The sequence below is a fragment of the Bos indicus genome, chromosome 16 (genome assembly GCF_029378745.1).
Source record: "Bos indicus isolate NIAB-ARS_2022 breed Sahiwal x Tharparkar chromosome 16, NIAB-ARS_B.indTharparkar_mat_pri_1.0, whole genome shotgun sequence".
NCBI classification, from domain to species: Eukaryota; Metazoa; Chordata; class Mammalia; order Artiodactyla; family Bovidae; genus Bos; species Bos indicus.
In genome coordinates, this window is record NC_091775.1 from 46,193,711 (window position 1) to 46,211,468 (window position 17,758).

Genomic DNA, 17,758 nt, shown 5'->3' on the forward strand with positions numbered 1-17,758 from the left:
AGAGATTGGAACTCAAGCGGACACCGGGTTGTGGGTGGCGGACACCTTCTGGAAGCCCGTGGCCGGCCCTATCCGAGTCAACTGCCAACCAGGCCTGGGCTCCATGTGCAGACGTGTGGTCAGAGGAGAGATGGCCCGGCACCCACACGAATGTGGCCTCGCTGACCCTCGCCGTCTCACACTGTGTCACTCTGCCCACGCTGTCCTCCGATGCCCCGCTCTGTCCTTTCTTGTCTTGCGCAGACCCTTGATGCCCCGCGCTGTCCCTCCCACACCTTGGCCCGCGGGCCTCGTGGTGAGTGTGGGTCCTGCAGGCGGTAGACGCGCCCCCCACCCGCCTCTCCAGGCCGGCTCGCAGAGGCTCTGCTCGCCTCCCCGCGGTGCCTTCGGCCCACCCACGCGGCCCGCGGACAGAGGAAGAGAAAACCCTCCCCAGGGCTGCAAACGACGGAAACCCCGTGCGAGGCATGGCGCCACCTTTGGTTCGGGCAGGAACCGCGGCCGAGGCCGGGCGGCCTGCACTCCTCAGAGGAAGATTCAGGGGAAGGAGTGCCCGGAGGCGGGCAGCAGCCTCCCGGATTTGGGAGAGCAGGGGGACGCCCGGGCCGCAGCAGGCCAAAAACACGTCCCTCGGGAGACAAAGACTGCTTCCCTGGCGAGGGGCCACCCGACGCCAGTGGACCCCACGAGAGCACCTTGACCGCGACATCGCCCCTTTAAGGGGCTTGAGGCCGGGATTGGCTGCGCGGTGGAGGTGGGGCGGTGAGCGGCGACGTCACGGCCCCGCCCCCTTACTATATAGTGAGGCGGCTGCGATAGCGACGACGGCGGCCGAGTGCGAGCTTGGAGTGCGAGCGGGAGCGAGCGGCTGGTGTTGGGCGAGGCGCCTGCGCGGTGTAGGGCCCCTGAGCCCGAGTCGCTGAGACAGCCGGGACGGACATGCGCGGGAGGGCGCCGTGGGGCAGCCGCGGCTCTGCTGGGGTAAGGGGCCTATGGGCCCGGGGCGGGAAGGGCGGCGCCGCGCCCCTCGGGACTCCGGGAGGCTCCCGACGCGGGGCGGGTCCCTGGGCGCGAAGAGGGTCTCCCGGCGCGGAGTCTCCCGGGACGGAGGGAGGGGCCGGCCCGGCGCTCTGGAGACGCGCGGCTCCAGGAGCGGCGAGCTGGGGTCCTGCGGCCGCGGGTTGGCGGCGGCCTCGGGCTCTTTCCTCCTCTTTCCCGGGGCTGCGCGAGTCTGGTCCACACCGCGCGCCCGCAGACTGGGTCGGAGAGCTGCTGGGGGCCGGGATCGGCGCGGGTTCTGACCCACGGTCCCACTGCTTGGTCTCGGCGACGACAGTCATCCCCAGTCGGTGTTCTTAATTCATCCGAGCAGCCCTGTGCCCTTCTCCTCCCAGGAACGCGATTCTTTGCTAGAACGTCCTAAATGCTGTCTCAAAAGGGAAAGAACTGCAGAATTGTGTTCGAAACGTGAACGCTTATTAGATATTTCGCCTCTGTGCCTGTGTGCATTTATATGTATATCGTAGTCTTGTACAAATTAGATGACTCTTTCATCAGGATTAGTACCGTATTGGTACGCAAAGTCTTTATTAGGATTTCGTCATTGCTTGAAAGAAACCAGTCTCTTACCTGATAAAAAAATATGAATAGATTGTTAGTCATAAACTTAAGTGCAGTCAGAATAGAGACTGTAGCTTTAAAAGAGATGTGTTGGTGACTTTAGGTACACCTGCAACACAGGTAGGGCAAGACTGGTTTCTAGGCAACTGTCAGGGGTGAAGAAAGGTGAGGTTAAAATGCTTTTTTCCCCCCTTCTCTTCTGGAGAACAAGTGTTCTGCAAAATTGCAAGCTTTTATAAATCTGTTAAGAATGCAGTGAGAAAGCATTTGTTGAGAAGACTGAGGCATCTGATTAAGTTCACCATACCTTGTCTTGCTTTCTTTTTTTAAACTGCATTTCTGGTTTTTTGTTTTTCCTTTTTCTTTTCTTTTTTAAACCTCACTGGAATTATGTAGTTGTAAGTGGAGTTTTTCTTAAAGGCATTTTGATACCCATTTCAGGAAATGACCAAGTTTTGTTAAGACCAAAATGAAAGAAATCAGGTCCTTGTTAACAGGCTGACAGTGATTGGTTATCAGTATGTTATCAATCAATCAGGCCCCTTTGCAGATATTAGCAAATTTGAAGAGAACCACAAATTGGTTATAGCATGGAGTTCATTGCCTTCACTTCAAGCACAGAGGTTTCCTTTTCATCTGTGTGTTCTTGTGGACACTCACTGGGACTAACAATGTATAACCCCACAGATACTAGATTGTAAACTCCTTAAGGGCAGGAACCCTGCCTTGCACAGCTTCTGTCTTAGGCAGCTTTGCACGTTAGTTGATGATTGATAATTTCCGGAAAGCATGTTTTACATTTTAAAATTCAGCAGGGTTGCACCAGTCACTGATAAAGCTCAGAAAGCAAATCTGCTTTTTTCGAATGGCTGTTATGAAATGTCTGAATTATTCGTATTTTTGACAGATAGGGAGAACCAGCATTGTGATGCACTGGGTTTCCTACTTTAAGTTCACAGTGGACGCTAGTCGCTCGGTTCTGTGAGATTTAATTACAGTGTACACCTGAGTTTTTGTGTGGAAAGAGCTCTTAACTGCCGCTCCTCGGAAGCCAAACCAGATAGTACTTCCCTTCTGCTGGTAGTAATGGTAGCTTTTAAAAGCAAGTCACCCAAATTACAGGTGCAATCTAACATGCTGGAAACTGACCTGAATTTCTGCATACCATCAGGTTTCTTTAGAAAGATGAGCAGAGGAGGGGAAAGGTGGTGCCAAGGGTAATTCCAGGAATTTGAATGTCACCGTCTCCCTCTAGCAGAGGCACAACTCTTTTCTTGATCTAAATACAGTTGAATCGGTACAGCAGCATCAGGATTCCTGGAGCATCCTTTGGTGCTGCTGTTTGGTCATGCATTTTAAAAGCTGATGGATAATTTCGTTTTAGAGAAACGAAATCTCGTTGTGGCATTCTGGCATTATCCGCACAGCATAAACACATGCTTTTTAAAGATAGATAAAATTGGTAAGTTTCGAGGGTTCTGAACCTAAGTGACTAGCTTCATACAGCAATTATTTTAAGGTAAGGAAGAGTTAGCATGGGATTCAGATTTCAGAAGAGAGAATAAAAGAATTCTGCCATTTGGAGTCACTGCTACTTGAATCCAGTCCCTGTACCATCAAATTGGGCAATATTACCAAAAGGCTGTTGAATGTATCTTTTAAATACGGGGCTGTGGCTACATGAGTTAGCCCTTTTCAACTCCAGAGTGCCATGATTCCACAAAACATTACAGTCTAACAGAAGACACAGTAGGAAGATAAGGATGGGAAGATACCATCCAAGAGCGCTTGTTAAATAAAGGTCCCCCCAGAATATGAAACTCGACGAGTCACAGGTTGTCTTTTGAAGATACTGTTCCCCTCTGCATGAAATGCTCTCCTCCTGAGTCTTCTCACGGCTGCCTTTTCTTCATCCTTTAGATTCACATTTGAAAAATCACACAAGAGAAGCCTGCCTTCACTGCCTGCGTGAATAGGTCCTCATCCCTCCTTGTCCTCTTATTGTTCCCCATTTGATCCCTTGGCAGTGACCACAATCTGAAACTGCATGCCTGCCTGTTACCTCTCTCCTCGCTAGACTGGGCCTTCCTCAGGCAGCACCATGTCCCTTTCAATGAGTGTCGTATCTAGTCAAAAAGAGTAAGCATCTGGTAGCTGTTTGTGAAAATATCAGTGAAACCGTGCCCTCTTAAGAAACCATGAGCTAAACACAGGAGCTGAGTTCAGTCTTGCTCTGCCCAGTGGACCAGTGCTCGGGTCCTGTTCTGTGTATCAGTCTCCCCACCTGTAACCAAGAGGAGGAGAAACGTGGCTGTCGCCTACAAAGCAGACACTCTAGAAAGGAGAGGTGAGGAAAGTGTAGCTAGGAAGATCCTGGACCGTGCTGATCCTTAGCAGATAGGAGGATGCTTCACCTCACTTCACCCCCTCCTCTGCAAAATGGAGATCATGATCCCTGCCTCTTCTTACAGGGATGTTGTGGGGATCAAGTGGGATGACATGTTAGAAAGTGTTTTTTCATTTGTGGAACACTTTCCAAATACAAGACATTCTATCATTATATTCTGGTTCTTACAGTAGAGCCTGATTATAAGACTCTATTGTAATAATGCCTCACAGAGATCCAGGCTGGGAGTAGATTCAAAGGAGGCTCTCTGGGTATATGTTGTGACCCCTTTTTATGGGTGAAAACAGACCTGCATTATTATCAAACGGATTATATCAAGCGGAGCGTCCCTGTGTCACTAAAGGTCGAGGGTCTCAAAGAACTGTTTGAGGTGGTCACAGAATAGATCAATACCTTAATCCCCTCTCTCCTTTTAGAGGATAGATAGGACAGAACTGCAAGTAATAACTCTTACTGGAGATCTGAGGGACTGGAGCTTAAATAGGAACTTTGATACACTAAAGGTAACCCAAGAAAAACTGTTACCAGTCAACAGAGCCCCAGGACAGTCTGTCTGAGCCCCCCCAAAGACTTGGGCTCCACAGTGGCTCAGATCATCCATCCGTCGGCAAGGTGTGTGGGAGAACCTGGCTCAAGCCTGGAGCCTAGGTCCCTCAGCTCTGTGCCTCCAGTTCCTTGTCTGTAAATGAGGGTAATCACAGGCACCCAGCTCCCAGGGCTGTGGATTAAATTAGGTAATACACATGAAGCACTTAGAACAATGCCCGTCAGATAAGCATCCAGGGAACTAGTGATTATGCTTGCTGAGTTTCTGTTCTCTGTAACAATCCCAGGTTACCCACTGGGTGACTTAAACGCTCGTTAAATAAATTTGAAGTTTGAAAGACACGCTTCCCATCATTAGACTATTGTGCTCATCCTCATTAAGATTTGAATAGAAATCCTGTATCTCCTACAATTGGAAACCTACCATGCACGTGTCTGAAAGGAATAATATTTTTCCCTCCAGTGTGTATGTGTTCTGCTGATGCTAGTGGTGCTCTGTAGGGAAGGGACAAAGGACAGAAGCATCTGTTCTTGCCGCGGGGTGTTTCTGCTGTGTCACCGGGGCCGTGTGGGAGACGGCGCGAGTCCAGAGGCTGGCAGTGACCATGGAGTTGAATAAATAGGTTTTCCATTGGCTTGCCATTTCTTAAAATACTTAGCTAGAAAATATAATGAATTATTCCTGAACTTAGGTCATCCAGCTTTGACTGTGACAGAGTGAAGGTGAAATATTCTCCTGGTCGCATTGGTTTTTACCACCTGCCAATGAGCTATTATGTACCAGGCCTGGAGCTGCATGAGGAGGAAATATGTCCATTCCCACTGGGCCACTCATTTCTTCACAGAAACCACGGAGTTTCATTCCATGTTGTTAACTTTGTTCAACACCCTTGTAAGTCATCTGGGCATTCAGGGTGAAGCTGTTGATGCTTCCACAGAGCGGCCCCTACCTTGCGGCCCCCTCTCTTCCTCTGCCCTCCGCCCCTCGGCAGATCACACCTGTTAAAATCCGAGCAACACCCTGAATTAAAGCCAGTGATTTTTGAAGAGCCTTCTGCTTTCAGTGAATCAACTCAGACCACACAACACCATAGCAGTTGTGAACACGGAATGTGTTAGGTGAGGAGCAAATCAGTAGGTTTTCTCATATTCCTAATAAAAGTGAAAACCCTCTAGAACAGCCAGACTGAACGTTCAGTGCAGATCGCTCGGCCATTAGTGCTGTAGACACTGATCACAGGAAAAATAGTGAGGTTTGGTTTGGTTTTCTTTTTTTTACTTTGCCAAAGGTGACTGTTTTAGACATTTTCAGAATGAAAGATGAGTTGGTTTCTTTGAGGGGTTGGGGGGTATCTAAAATCCTGGTATTTGTCACAGTCTGAAGTCTGTTTCTTTTTTCTCAAATTTTGGCTCTAAATATAGTTACCTGATAGCTCCCTGGATATGGAAATTGTTAGGGAGGTAATTGTTAAATGCAGCTGAGGAGACCATTTATCACCCTGAATAAACAGAAATCAGGTTCTTAAACCAGATTGAAAGAAGGAAATTACATCACACTTTTAAATAAGGAAGCACTGAGTAGAACTGGATGAGTCGTGTGACAAAAATGTGCCCCTCCCCCTCTCGTGGATTGCTTCTGAGATTTATTAATGAGATCTGTGGCCAGGTAAGCATATCTAGGTTACTGTCTTAAGGTAGCCTGGTTTTTTAAAGAACAGTATCAAAGAGGTTATCCTCAAACAAAAAGCATGTGATTTCACCTATTTAATAAAGAATGTGGAATGTGCTTTTGGGTGTACCCCCCCCCTTTTTTTTTAAGGAAAATGAGCTTAAATTTAGCAGCAAAAACACAGTAGGTGCCTTATAATCCAGAAGAGAAGGTGACATTGTGTCTGTTGTTAGGAAGCCCCTACCTGATTGCTTTAAGCAAGCATGTAGTAACAGCTGCTAGTTTGGAAAGTTACAGTGTTAACCATTTAAGCTTCTAATCTTTTTACTGCTGCTGCTAAGTCACTTCAGTGGGATCCCATAGACGGCAGCCCACCAGGCTCCCCCGTCCCTGGGATTCTCCAGGCAAGAACACTGGAGTGGGTTGCCATTTCCTTCTCCAAATCTTTTTACTACCTAGTCTCAAAACCGTCTGCTTTGGGCTTTGGAAATGAATTTAGTGAGCATTCCTTGCCGGCTCCATGTCCCTAGACTTGTATTATAATTGACCAGTGTCACCAAATGTTTATCCCTTACAAATCTGTGCTTTTTCCCTTCTTCACTGATATATATTATAAATTACATGAGTCTTTCATGTAATTACTTTTTTAAAAAAAATGAGGTGAATGTTTTCTCAGAGTCCACTTAATAAGCACGTGTTAGAGATGAATGAGGCCAGGATCTGTTGAAGGAGGGGAGGCGGAGAGTCCTGTTGTAGAAAATCAGCATGATAGAAGGGGACTAGGGCACAGCACAGAATAATCAGGCCCTGGAGACACTTCTCTGGCTTTTCTGGAGAAAGCAGGTTCACGGAGAAGATAGCATGAGAACTGCCCTAAAGGATATGTTGATTTCTAACAGCAGTTTGGGGAAAGGAGAAGCAAGAGCTTGAAAAAGGTTGGACTGGGGCCTTGTTCCGGAGGCCTTCAATGGCAGGCTGAGCGGCATGTATGGAGAAGCCTTTGAAGGTCTTTGAGCAGCGGAAGATCTAAGCTGGAGCTTAGGTTAGGTCAGGGACAGAGATCCAGCGTGTAGGGTGGATTGGGGATCTTCATAGCCGAGGCAGATTAGGACAGAAGGAAGATAGATTTGAGAAAAACAGCATAGAAATGAGCTCTGGCCCTTGGTGATTCAACGCACGTCTGCTGTGGCTCAGGATAAAAATGGTGCCTTTGGGAGACGTGTGGTCTGCTTAGACCGTGAACTAGTTTGGGAAGGGAGTGTGGCAAGAGGGGTTTGGTTTGTGGAGTTCCAGATGCCAGGGGACCATCCAAGTGGAAAGGTAATCACCAGACAATAGGACATACAAAGTGGAGGCTTGAGCCAGGGCTGGACCTGGGATTCAGGAGCTGTGATGTGGGGTTGAAGCCCTCTACGGGGATCAGAACTCAAGGCGGCGCTAACCCTAACCCTAACCCTAACCCAGGTTGTTAGGACAGAAAGTAAAGGGGCAGTCTCAAGAAACAGATGGTTTTAGGGTTGTCCTTTGTTTTTCCTTGAATTAAAAAAAAAAACAAATCAAGTGATGTTAATAGGAAAAAGGAGTTCATACCTGCCATTGGTATTGAACAGCATTTTCGACCCTAAAAGGCTAAAGATTAGTCCACATATTTCAGAGGAGCTTCCATACCCAAGATTATGGAGACCCTGGTCAGTGTGCTAGGCTGCCCAGATGCCCATCAGGTTTCGTGTTTCTGCATTTCATCACCCAGTGCCATCTTGGACTTGTAGATCCTGGTTTTCCCCAGGACAGGGGAGGGGGTATCTTTTGCAGTTGTTTTCCTAATGAATCTTAAGGCAGAGCTCGTTTTGCACATGTAAGGGGACAAAATTCACAACACAACAGTATCAGCTTCAGTTTCCTTGAGCTCTGCACACATTTCTTTTAACTCAGGGTTGACCAATGGATGGATCCACCACCCCTACTCCAAGGAGTACATATATTGAATGCTTCTAGAGTTTTTTAAGAGGCATAAAAGAATTCCAGGTGGTTCCGCCCCACACCCACAGTTTATTGCCTGGGGAACACCCTGTAGAAGTTGGCTTCTGGACCCCGAGCAGGCTGCCCTCCTGGGAGTCCACCGAGGGGGGAGTTATTCTCCAGAAGGAGAGAGAGAGAGCAGTGACACTGCGGCGGAGCTCCCCGTGCGAGCCAGTGGGAGGTTTGGACAGTTTCATAACACAGCCCATTCACAATTCCCCATTGAAATGTAGAGGCAGGTCACCTTCGATGAATGCACAAAGACGCTATTGTGGTCACAGCGAGCTGCCTTAGTGAACACAATTCTTTTTATACTAAAAAAAAAAAATTTTTTTCCCTTTAAGAAAGCTAACAAGTAGGTGATAGAAACAATGACCGAAAAATAACTTTTTCTAGAACATATACAGAATGTTAAGGGACCATTGACGACGGAGGGCCAGGATTCCGAGGCCATTTCAGCAGAGGCGATGGTTACACAATCACTCTGTTGAAAGCGAAGATTTAGATGGCATTAGGAGTCTGACACACAGTAATTACTGGTAGTTCTTGTTGGCCTGCAGACAGGTGGGGGCTGGGCCTCCACAGTCCCCCGCAGCACTTTCCTGTAATCTGGATGGGCGATCTTCAAACGTGTGCTTTCAAACCACTTAAATACCATATTCTCCTTCCTCTCTGGCCTTTCATTTTTCTATCACCACAGATACACTCCCTGTTGTCCTGCCAGCGCTTGTAGATCTCTTAGGAAGAGCACTCTAAAGCACCGGGCAGGGTCAGAGAAGAAGTGTCTAGCAAATCTTTTTCTAAAGCTTGTCTTTAAAATTTTTTTCTTAGAGCTTAAACTGAATTCAAAGGAAGTAAAAACACATTTCGCTGTGTTCCTAATCTAAAAACCAACCCTCAAAAACAACAGAAAAGACCTCCCCTAAATAACTTAGATTTCTGAAATGATGGGTTCCCCCCTGCTTCTTTATCTTTAGAGACTGATGAAAGATAAAGTTTGACTATTAGAAATAATATTTTAAACCTATTAAGTCTCTGCCTGGTATATTCAAACAGCTGACTTTGGGAGAGTAAAAAAGCTGAGAAGTGGTAATTGGGCCCCCGGTCCTTTGTCACTGAAACAGTACCTTCTCTACATTCCTTTTTACGAAAAAAAAAAAAAAAAGAATATTTGCAGAGTGTTTTTCTAGACCCTTAACTTAAAAACAGCTCTGTGCCTTACATATTGTATACATTCAGTTGATACTGACAATACTAATAGTTTGATGGCGTTGTACAAATATACATTCAACAAACGTCTCCTTACCCAGCACCTGCTCCTGTTCAGGTGGTGATAATTAATGACTGGTACACAGCTTCTTTCCTGAGCTCGCAGTCTCGTAGGGGGTGACAGATCGGTCCCTAAAACAGAACCCTGACCGTGTGCCGCCTCCCTCTGCTCCGCACACCCATCTCTCGCACTCATGTCAGCCACAGCCCTCAGCGCAGCACCCAGCTCTCTCGGTTTGTGCAAACACAGTTGCCGAGTGGATGAGAATGGGTCATAAAGTGTATGTACACATCACAGAAGGGGTCACTGTGACGCAGAGGGCCGACAGGGTATGTTCTCAACTTGTTCTAAGCGGATATGAGTATCTGAAGAGGGGGCAGAGACGGGTGCTAATCATGAGTACACCTTGCCAACGGATACAGGAAACTAAAGAGAGGCAGTAGGGACTGAGGGGAGAGGGGAGGGTTGGAGGGCTCTGAAGAGAGGGGCGGCTGGATTAGGAGAAATTGCACTGACTTGGCCTCTGTCACCCATGCCTCACAGCGAGGCGGCACATAAATTACCAGGCACTCCACCGAGGAGAATGCAGAGAATGCAGACCGCAGTTTGCCTTCAAAAGGGAGGAGGATGCTGTCCAGGCCTCTGCCCGAAGCCGGTCATCCTGCAGAACTTGATTTTTTTTTACAGAACAGGAGTGAGTGTCCTCTGTGCATGAGGACGTCTCGATTCCTACACAAGTAGTGTCTGGAGAATTTGTCTTCCCGGGGCCCATCTCCACCCCCCCGCCACCACCCCCCACCCCTGAAATACAGAATCTAAATAAGTGCTGGGCTTGTGGGGTCATCAAGTGACAGCTGTAGACCCTCTGCTTCATCAGAGCGTTGGGTCTTAGTGAACAGTGGTGCTGCCATATTGAACACAGTAATTCCTGAAATGACTTTCTTAGCTTGGGACAGGGTGGGGTGCAGGGAGTAAGGAATGAGCTCCACGCTCAGCACAACCACACGGGCAGGTCGGTCTACTAGGAGGCTGGAGAGACGTCTGTGTGAGGCCTCTCTGTGTGCACTTGTCTGCCCCCCACGCCCAACCCCAAGGTCTGCCCTGGCCTGAGACAGACTGTTTCTCATTGGCTGAAAACACCTCAAATCTTAGTATTTATTGCATGCATGCTAAGTTGCTTCAGTCATATCCGACTCTCTGCAACCCTGTGGACTGTAGCTGCCAGGCTCCTCAGTCCATGGGATTCTTGAGGCAAGAATACTGGAGTGGGTTGCCATTGCCTCCTCCAGGGCATCTTCCCAACCCAGGGATGGAATCCACATCCCTTAATACCTCTTGCATTGGCAAGGAGGTTCTTTACCACTAGTGCCATCTGGGAAGCCTGTATTTAACACCACCACCCCTACCCCCAAAAAAGACTTTTAGTGTCGGTATTTAAGTAACCTCATGAAAAGTAAGAACTCAGTAGTGTTACGACGTGCTGCGGTCCCTGGGGTTGCAGAGAGTCGGAACCAACTTGGTAACTGAACAGCAGCAACAGCAAATGTAAACCTGACTGGGGGGAAGTCTGTAACTGGATGTTTCTGTTCCGCAGGCCCTGGAATTCTCTCCCCTCAAGTTCCTCGTGTTTGGGGATTGTTTACCCTGCTCTTAACCTCCTCTGTACCCAACCCTCCCCCCCACCAGGGAATGAAAGCCACCGGTTGACCGTACGCATCCCTGGGCATCACAAGTCTGAAGACGTCCCAGAATAAGGCACAATGTCCATGGCAGGAGTGGCTGCTCAGGAGATCAGAGTCCCGTTAAAAACTGGGTTTCTGCACGATGGCCAAGCCTTGGGAAGCTTGAAGGCCTGCTGGGGTGGCCGCAGCGAGTTTGAGAAGTAAGTGCAGGATGTGGGGTTGCCAGAGCCCCCAAGCGGGTAACATTGGAGCGAGAGAGGGGACGTGGTTGCTACTTGTTTGTGACCCAGATGTCCGTCCTTCCCTTTCAGCGGCTTTTTAAACATCGACCCAATAACCATGGCCTACAGTCTGAACTCCCGGGCGCAGGAGCAGCTAACCTCCATCGGTACGTATCCAGAGCGTCCTGAGAACCCAGGTGCCCTCAGCATAGGGAGAGGAAGCTAGCAGCCCCGAGGGAGCCTGTGCCCCAGTGCTGTTTTCTAAATGAGGAAGTGACCGAGGCCATTTCCGACAGGAGTCTGACCCCTAGTGGCAGCAGATCCTGAAGTAAGCGTGTTCTTGTCAGGCTCTCGGTGGCTCAGCCGGAGTCACTGGGTCTCTGTGTGGAGGCGTGAAGCCACCCCAGCCAGGAGACACACTGAACTCTCCAGAACCTCGGACATGAGCTCTCTTCTTCCTTACTAGCTTCGAACACCTGTTTGAAGGTAACAGAATAGTACAGATACTGACAGAAACTTAGACAAATGTGTGTATCATCAGCCCTTCTAGATTTTTGCCAAGGGCTGCCTGTCACGTCGCGGGTGAGTCTCCCGGCTCTGGGTATCGCAATGGGCCAGGTGAGGCCTCGTCTTATCTCAGGCCTGCCCTGCGTGTCCTGGGTGGCCTGTCTTGCAAATGGCCAGGTTGGTGTGGCCTGGCTCCCCAAATTACATGCTGTTCACCTTCCGTGGACTTCGCACATGTCACAGAACCTGTCTGGGGCGTGTGGGCGTGCGCCGTGCACACGGCCAAGACGATGGAAGAGATAATTTGTTCTTTGAACCAGATCAGGTGCGTTCCCCGCCTCCGGCCCTTGATTACACCCGCAGCAGTTGCCTGGGTGTGCTCAGCGTTCCATCAGCTGGTGTTTCACCACGAGTGACCCAGCCGAAGGCGACAGGAATCCAGGCTGCTGGGGTGGGGTCCAATTCCCTCCATGGGGAGAGCACAGACCATCCTCCATAACCTCTCGTTTCCTTCCAGGGCGCACCTCCAGATCCACCCCGATGAGCAGCAGCCACTGTGCAGAGCACGGCCCCCCTCCGAAGTCCCGCCTGCCTCCCCTCATCATCCCCCCAAGTGAAGGCTGGGGGCAGCAGGAGCAGGACCGGGTGGCATGTGGACTGAAGAAGCTGGCGGTGAACGGGGTCTGTGCCGCCACACCCCCGCTAACCCCTGTCAAGAGTCCCCTGTCCCTCTTCTCCAGCTCAGCGCCCTGCGAGCGGGGCTCCCGGCCCCTGCCGCCACTGCCCATCTCCGAGGACCTCACCCTGGACGAGACAGACTGCGAGGTCGAGTTCCTCACCAGCTCGGACACGGACTTCCTTCTGGAAGACTGCGGGCTCTCCGACTTCAGAGCCGACGGCCCCGGCAGGCGCAGCTTCCGAGGGTGCGGACAGATCAACTATGCATATTTTGACACCCCAACCGTCTCCGCCGTGGATCTCAGCCAGGAACCCGACCAGGCTGCCGGGGCACCGAGTGCCAACCCCCCTCCGCCCCAGGCCCACCGGAGACTGAGGAGGTCTCACTCAGGCCCCGCGGGGTCCTTCAACAAGCCGGCCATCAGGATCTCCAGCTCCGTGCACAGGGCTTCTCCCAATTCCGACGACGACAAGCCTGAAGTTCCCCCTCGGGTCCCCATCCCTCCCCGGCCGGCCAAGCCAGACTACAGAAGGTGGTCGGCCGAGGTCACCTCCAGTACGTATAGCGATGAGGACAGGCCCCCCAAAGTCCCACCGAGAGAGCCCTTGTCCCGGAGCAACTCGCGCACCCCAAGCCCCAAAAGCCTCCCATCTTACCTCAACGGGGTCATGCCCCCCACGCAGAGCTTTGCCCCCGACCCCAAGTACGTGAGCAGCAAAGCCCTGCAGAGACAGCACAGCGAGGGGGCTGCCGGCAAGGCACCCTGCATCCTGCCCATCATTGAAAATGGGAAGAAGGTGAGCTCCACACACTACTACCTGCTCCCTGAGAGGCCACCCTACCTGGACAGATTCGAAAAATTCTTTAGAGAAGCAGAAGAAACACACGGGAACACCCCTGTCCACCCCCTCCTGGCCAATGGCAGTATCTCTTCAGCCCCAGACAAGCTGGACCTAAAGCCACGAGTGGACCCGGGAGGCCATGTGAAGCGCAAACATTTCTCCTACGTGGTTTCTCCTTAGACCCTGGAGTCCCGGCTCAGCAGAGGTGCCATGGAAGCGAGTGGTTCTCTCGCAGTTCCCCAGACCTGTCAAGGTTCCCTGGGAAAGTGGTCCAGATCACAGGATCAGAGAGTCGAACTCTCCGTCTGAACGGGAAGAGCTTAGAGAGTCGGGAGGTGCTGAGGTGCTGAGCATCCCTGACCGTGTGAGCGTCAGAGAAAAGTCTGCTCAAGCCTGTCATTTAAAGATGCGCTGCAGGGAGGAAGGACAAGGACACGCATCTGTGTGCACGCTGCACGCCTGCATCTGCACTTGTGGTAAAACCATAGATTCCAGTTGCAAGTTAACCCAGTGGTTCCTGTCTTAGAGTAATATATATTTAGAACAAGAAAAACTCAAGCTGGAGGATGGCTCCTGAGAGACTGAACATTGAGCAAATGGGAGAGAATACAGTATTGTTTAGCTCAGAATCATAAAATATTATATATATATATTATTATTATTTTTGCATAATAAGGTTGAAGATTGCCAGCTCTGAGGCCTCTTCTGTTTTGTCTCATTTATTTTTGCAAGCAGTTTTTCCATGGAGGGCAGGCCGTACATTCTTTCCATGACTTCACCTGCCTGCTTTAAGTCGTCCTGAGACCTGAATCCTGTAGGTCTTGCTGGAGGGATGGCAGCAGCTTTGGTACCGTATTCTCACCTGTCTGGGTCTCACATGAACAATGGGAAGGTAACAGAATAAGTCACTTTTCCTTACCATTCCTTCTCTGTTCCACCCCCAGGAAACACATGGGGAAAAGCAAACTCTTGGCCAGTGTTGAGGATGTCAGTTGAGGCAATGAAACAGTCAGCTGTTGGGTTGAGAGTATCTGTGTGGAGATGTGTGTTGTGGGTTTCTTTTTTTTTTTTTTTCCCTCCCCTATTTTAGTTGCATATGAATAAACAAATACAACACAAGCTGGCCTTGTGTTGCTGGTTCCTCTTCAGTATTTCCTGGGGATTATTTGCTTTCTAAGTAAAACCCTTCTGACCAACAGCCCAGTATGTCTTAAGACCGGAGGTCATGTCACCTACTTTGGAAGCTCTCACAGCAGGCTGCTCCGCTCGGATCTGGTGAGACACAGAGCTTGTGTTGCACTTCCACGTGCTTCGCTGTATTTATCTTGTGTAGAGCAGCACAGAAGAGATGGTGCTCATTAACAGAAGTACCTTACTACAATGTTCTCCACATTAAACAAGCTGTTTACAGTTTAAACTGCTGAGTGATGTTATTTGAGCTATTTAAAGCTTATATTTTAGTATGAACTAAATGAAGGTTAAAACATGCTTTAGAAAAAGGCACTGATTTCTGCATTTATGTGTACAGTATTGGACAAAGGATTTTATTCATTTTTGTTGCATTATTTTGAATATTGTCTTTTCATTTTAATAAAGTTATAATACTTATTTATGACACCGTTAATAATGTTTCTTGCCTACACTCTTATACAATTTTGTGTCTCGGGTAGTATGACAACTTGACCATTTTTAAGCACAAAGGAAGATGTTTTACAGTCTAATGTACACTTGAAATTTACCATCATTCCCTAAAATGAGAAATAATTTGAGCAATTTAGATTTAAGTAGTATACAGACAATGGCAAAAGTGAGCTGTTTGTATTTACCTGCAACAATTTAAAGGGTCCTTTGAATTGATGCTGGTATGTTGCCATGGAAACAGTTTCCATGTGGGAAGGGATGTCCCCATCAAGTGGACTGTACCAGGAAGGAACCAGCTCTGACGTGGACGTGACATGTCTCATCTTGGGCTTGAGGACTAGGTCTGGATTGCCCTGGGTCCTTTGGAAGGCCCTGTTTTTTGCTTGACCTGAGGCCCCCAAAGAAAGTACAGCCTGCTCTGGTCTCTCAGAGTCACAGTTTTGGGAAGCAGGAGGATACAAGGATGCTGTTGGGGAGGGCACCCTCCCGTCCAGTGTCACTCGCCTAGTTTTCCTTTGCTCTCCTCTGCCCTCAAGCTTCCCACATGACAGCAAAGCTGCCGTGACATTGACTGCATCCTCGTCTGTACTGGGTTTCTGCCAGTGTCAAGAGTGAGGATTCAACACACACAATCTGGGCTGAAAGTCCAGCGCGGGCTCTTTCTAATGACCTGTTGGGCGATTCTTCAAAATCTGTATGTCGGTTTTCTCACTGGTAAAGTTAATAGGGGGGCAGGGGTGATGCCTATGGGAATTACCTTTGACAATTACATGTAAACCAGTAACTAAATGTAAACACAGTGAGGGCCTGGTCTGAGTTGATTTTGTGATTCTCTGTTGCTCACCCTAAGCCCACAAGTTGGACATTATTTCTGGCATTTAACAGATGAAGAAATGGACTTGAGTTCATTTATCAGACATTCGTTGAGTAACTACATGCTTGGAACACACACCCAGGAATTTGAAGCAGTACATAATGACCATTTGTGATAAACCCTAGGAAGGCATTGAACGGTGGTGGTGACAGGATAACAAAACACCCCCTCCCCTTGCTGCATCCCCCAAGGTGATAGGGTCTGAAGGGGTGGAATCTGAGCTGAAGGAAGCAGAGTGAACAGGGAGGGACAGGAGAGGAGACACTGAGGCCAGAGGAGAGCTGGGTGTTTTCCAGAAGCCAGAAGTTATACAGTGAGATGGACAATGGGAAAGGGTGGTCGGTACCACACAGAGGTCCAAGCGGAGGAGGGATGCGGTGGGATGTGTTTTCAAAAGGCCAGTTGTATGGAGAATAGATTGGAAACAAGGAAACTTCAGGACAGGCTGTCAGAATTGAGATCCGAGCGTCAGACGGTGGGAAGGAAAAAAATTGGCTTTGAAGATAATACTTCAAGGTAGAAACAGAAGGCTGGGGACCTTAGGTGGGAGACAGTCCCAGTATGTGGCTTGGGCTGCCATAAGTATCCCCCAGCTTTCTGCAAGCCTTTTCTTTGTATAGTGGTCAAGTTGTTTAGTCACCAAATCATGTCTGACTCTTGCAATCCCATGGACTGAAGCCCACAAGGCTCCTCTGTCCATGGGATTCTCCAAGCAAGAATACTGGAGTGGGTAGCCATTTCTTTCTCCAGGGAATCTTCCCAACCCAGGGATGGAGTGCATGTCTCCTTCATTGGCAGGCAGATTCTTTACTGCTAAGCCACATGGGAAGTCCGTTGTGGTCAAGACAATCTTTAATTCATTGTGTATTTGCTTCACTCTTCACCTTTGAGTTTTCCTTGATTTTGAAAGAATGTTATCTTTTTTTTTTTTTTTTGGTCGGGGGCAGGCTGCGTTGGGTCTTCATAGTGGTGTGCAGACTTCATTAGTTGCAGCCCACAGGCTCAGTTGCTCTGGGACATGTGGGATCTTAGTTCCCTGACCAGGGATCGAGCCTGTGTCCCTACATTAGAAGGTGGATTCTTAACCACTGGACTCCCAGGGAAGTCCTGCAAAAATATTATCTTTTCCTCTTTCTTCTTGGCCATTGCCACTAGCAACCAGAACGTTATCCATTTGCCAACTCAGTCCTCGTCCGGCACACAGAGCAGAAGGAATGCTAGGACAGCCCTGGGCCTAGGACAGCCCTGGGCCTGCTCTCTTAGTGTTGATAAGGCCATTATGTCGAGGAAACGGCCACTCTTAGCAGCCACTGAATGCACTGTTGAGGTCTCTTCCCATACCCAGTAACAAAGCTCTGGCTTTAAGTCAGGAAATGCAGGCGCCTCTCAGCTTCCCACAGTCTCTGTTCCCCATCCATGGGAGACCATGGCAGAGCAGGACCCAGCCCTATAAAAATAGAAGGAATTTATTATTAGGGATTGTTTCATGGTAGAAAACAGAAGCTAAGTTCAAGAGGACTGTTTTGTAAGTCAACTCCAAATCTGAATTATATTAAATTCAAAGTCTCTCTAGGCTGCAACAATCAAATATACATTGCCAATCTCACAAAGTTCCACATTCTAATGAAGTTTAACCTGGTTTATATGTTGCTTATTTCTCCTTAGGTCTCAAGGGCTGTCTTAACTATGTCATGAAAAGATTAAGAGGATGTTTCTTCAATGCTAGGGCCCTGAGTTAAAACAGTAAAGTTGTAGATTTTTCTAGAGCAGTTCATAGGAAA

General features: G+C 48.9%; 1 protein-coding gene across 3 annotated transcripts; it reads left to right on the plus strand.

Annotated features, from left to right (window-relative positions):
• The first annotated feature begins 811 nt into the window (after positions 1-811).
• Positions 812-15,077, plus strand: ERRFI1 (ERBB receptor feedback inhibitor 1). Of its 3 annotated transcripts, XM_019976487.2 has the most exons (4): positions 812-981; positions 11,218-11,413; positions 11,525-11,601; positions 12,459-15,077. In XM_019976487.2, exons 2-4 carry the CDS (start codon positions 11,292-11,294, stop codon positions 13,640-13,642), a joined length of 1,383 nt encoding a protein of 460 aa, XP_019832046.2. In that variant the 5' UTR covers positions 812-981; positions 11,218-11,291; the 3' UTR covers positions 13,643-15,077. The 3 variants fall into 3 exon arrangements, with proteins under 3 accessions (XP_019832046.2, XP_070624372.1, XP_019832047.2); XM_070768271.1 differs by lacking the exon at positions 812-981 and having other exon boundaries at positions 11,197-11,413; XM_019976488.2 differs by lacking the exons at positions 812-981; positions 11,218-11,413 and adding an exon at positions 11,782-11,920.
• Positions 15,078-17,758: the final 2,681 nt, after the last annotated feature.

Excerpts from the sequence above, each read along its gene's own strand:
- ERRFI1 (XM_019976487.2), top strand. The coding sequence starts at position 11,292 with ATGTCCATGGCAGGAGTGGCTGCTCAGGAGATCAGAGTCCCGTTAAAA. Across the intron at positions 11,414-11,524 it reads GGCCGCAGCGAGTTTGAGAA|CGGCTTTTTAAACATCGACC; the intron begins GTAAGTGCAGGA and ends CTTCCCTTTCAG. Across the intron at positions 11,602-12,458 it reads GGAGCAGCTAACCTCCATCG|GGCGCACCTCCAGATCCACC; the intron begins GTACGTATCCAG and ends GTTTCCTTCCAG.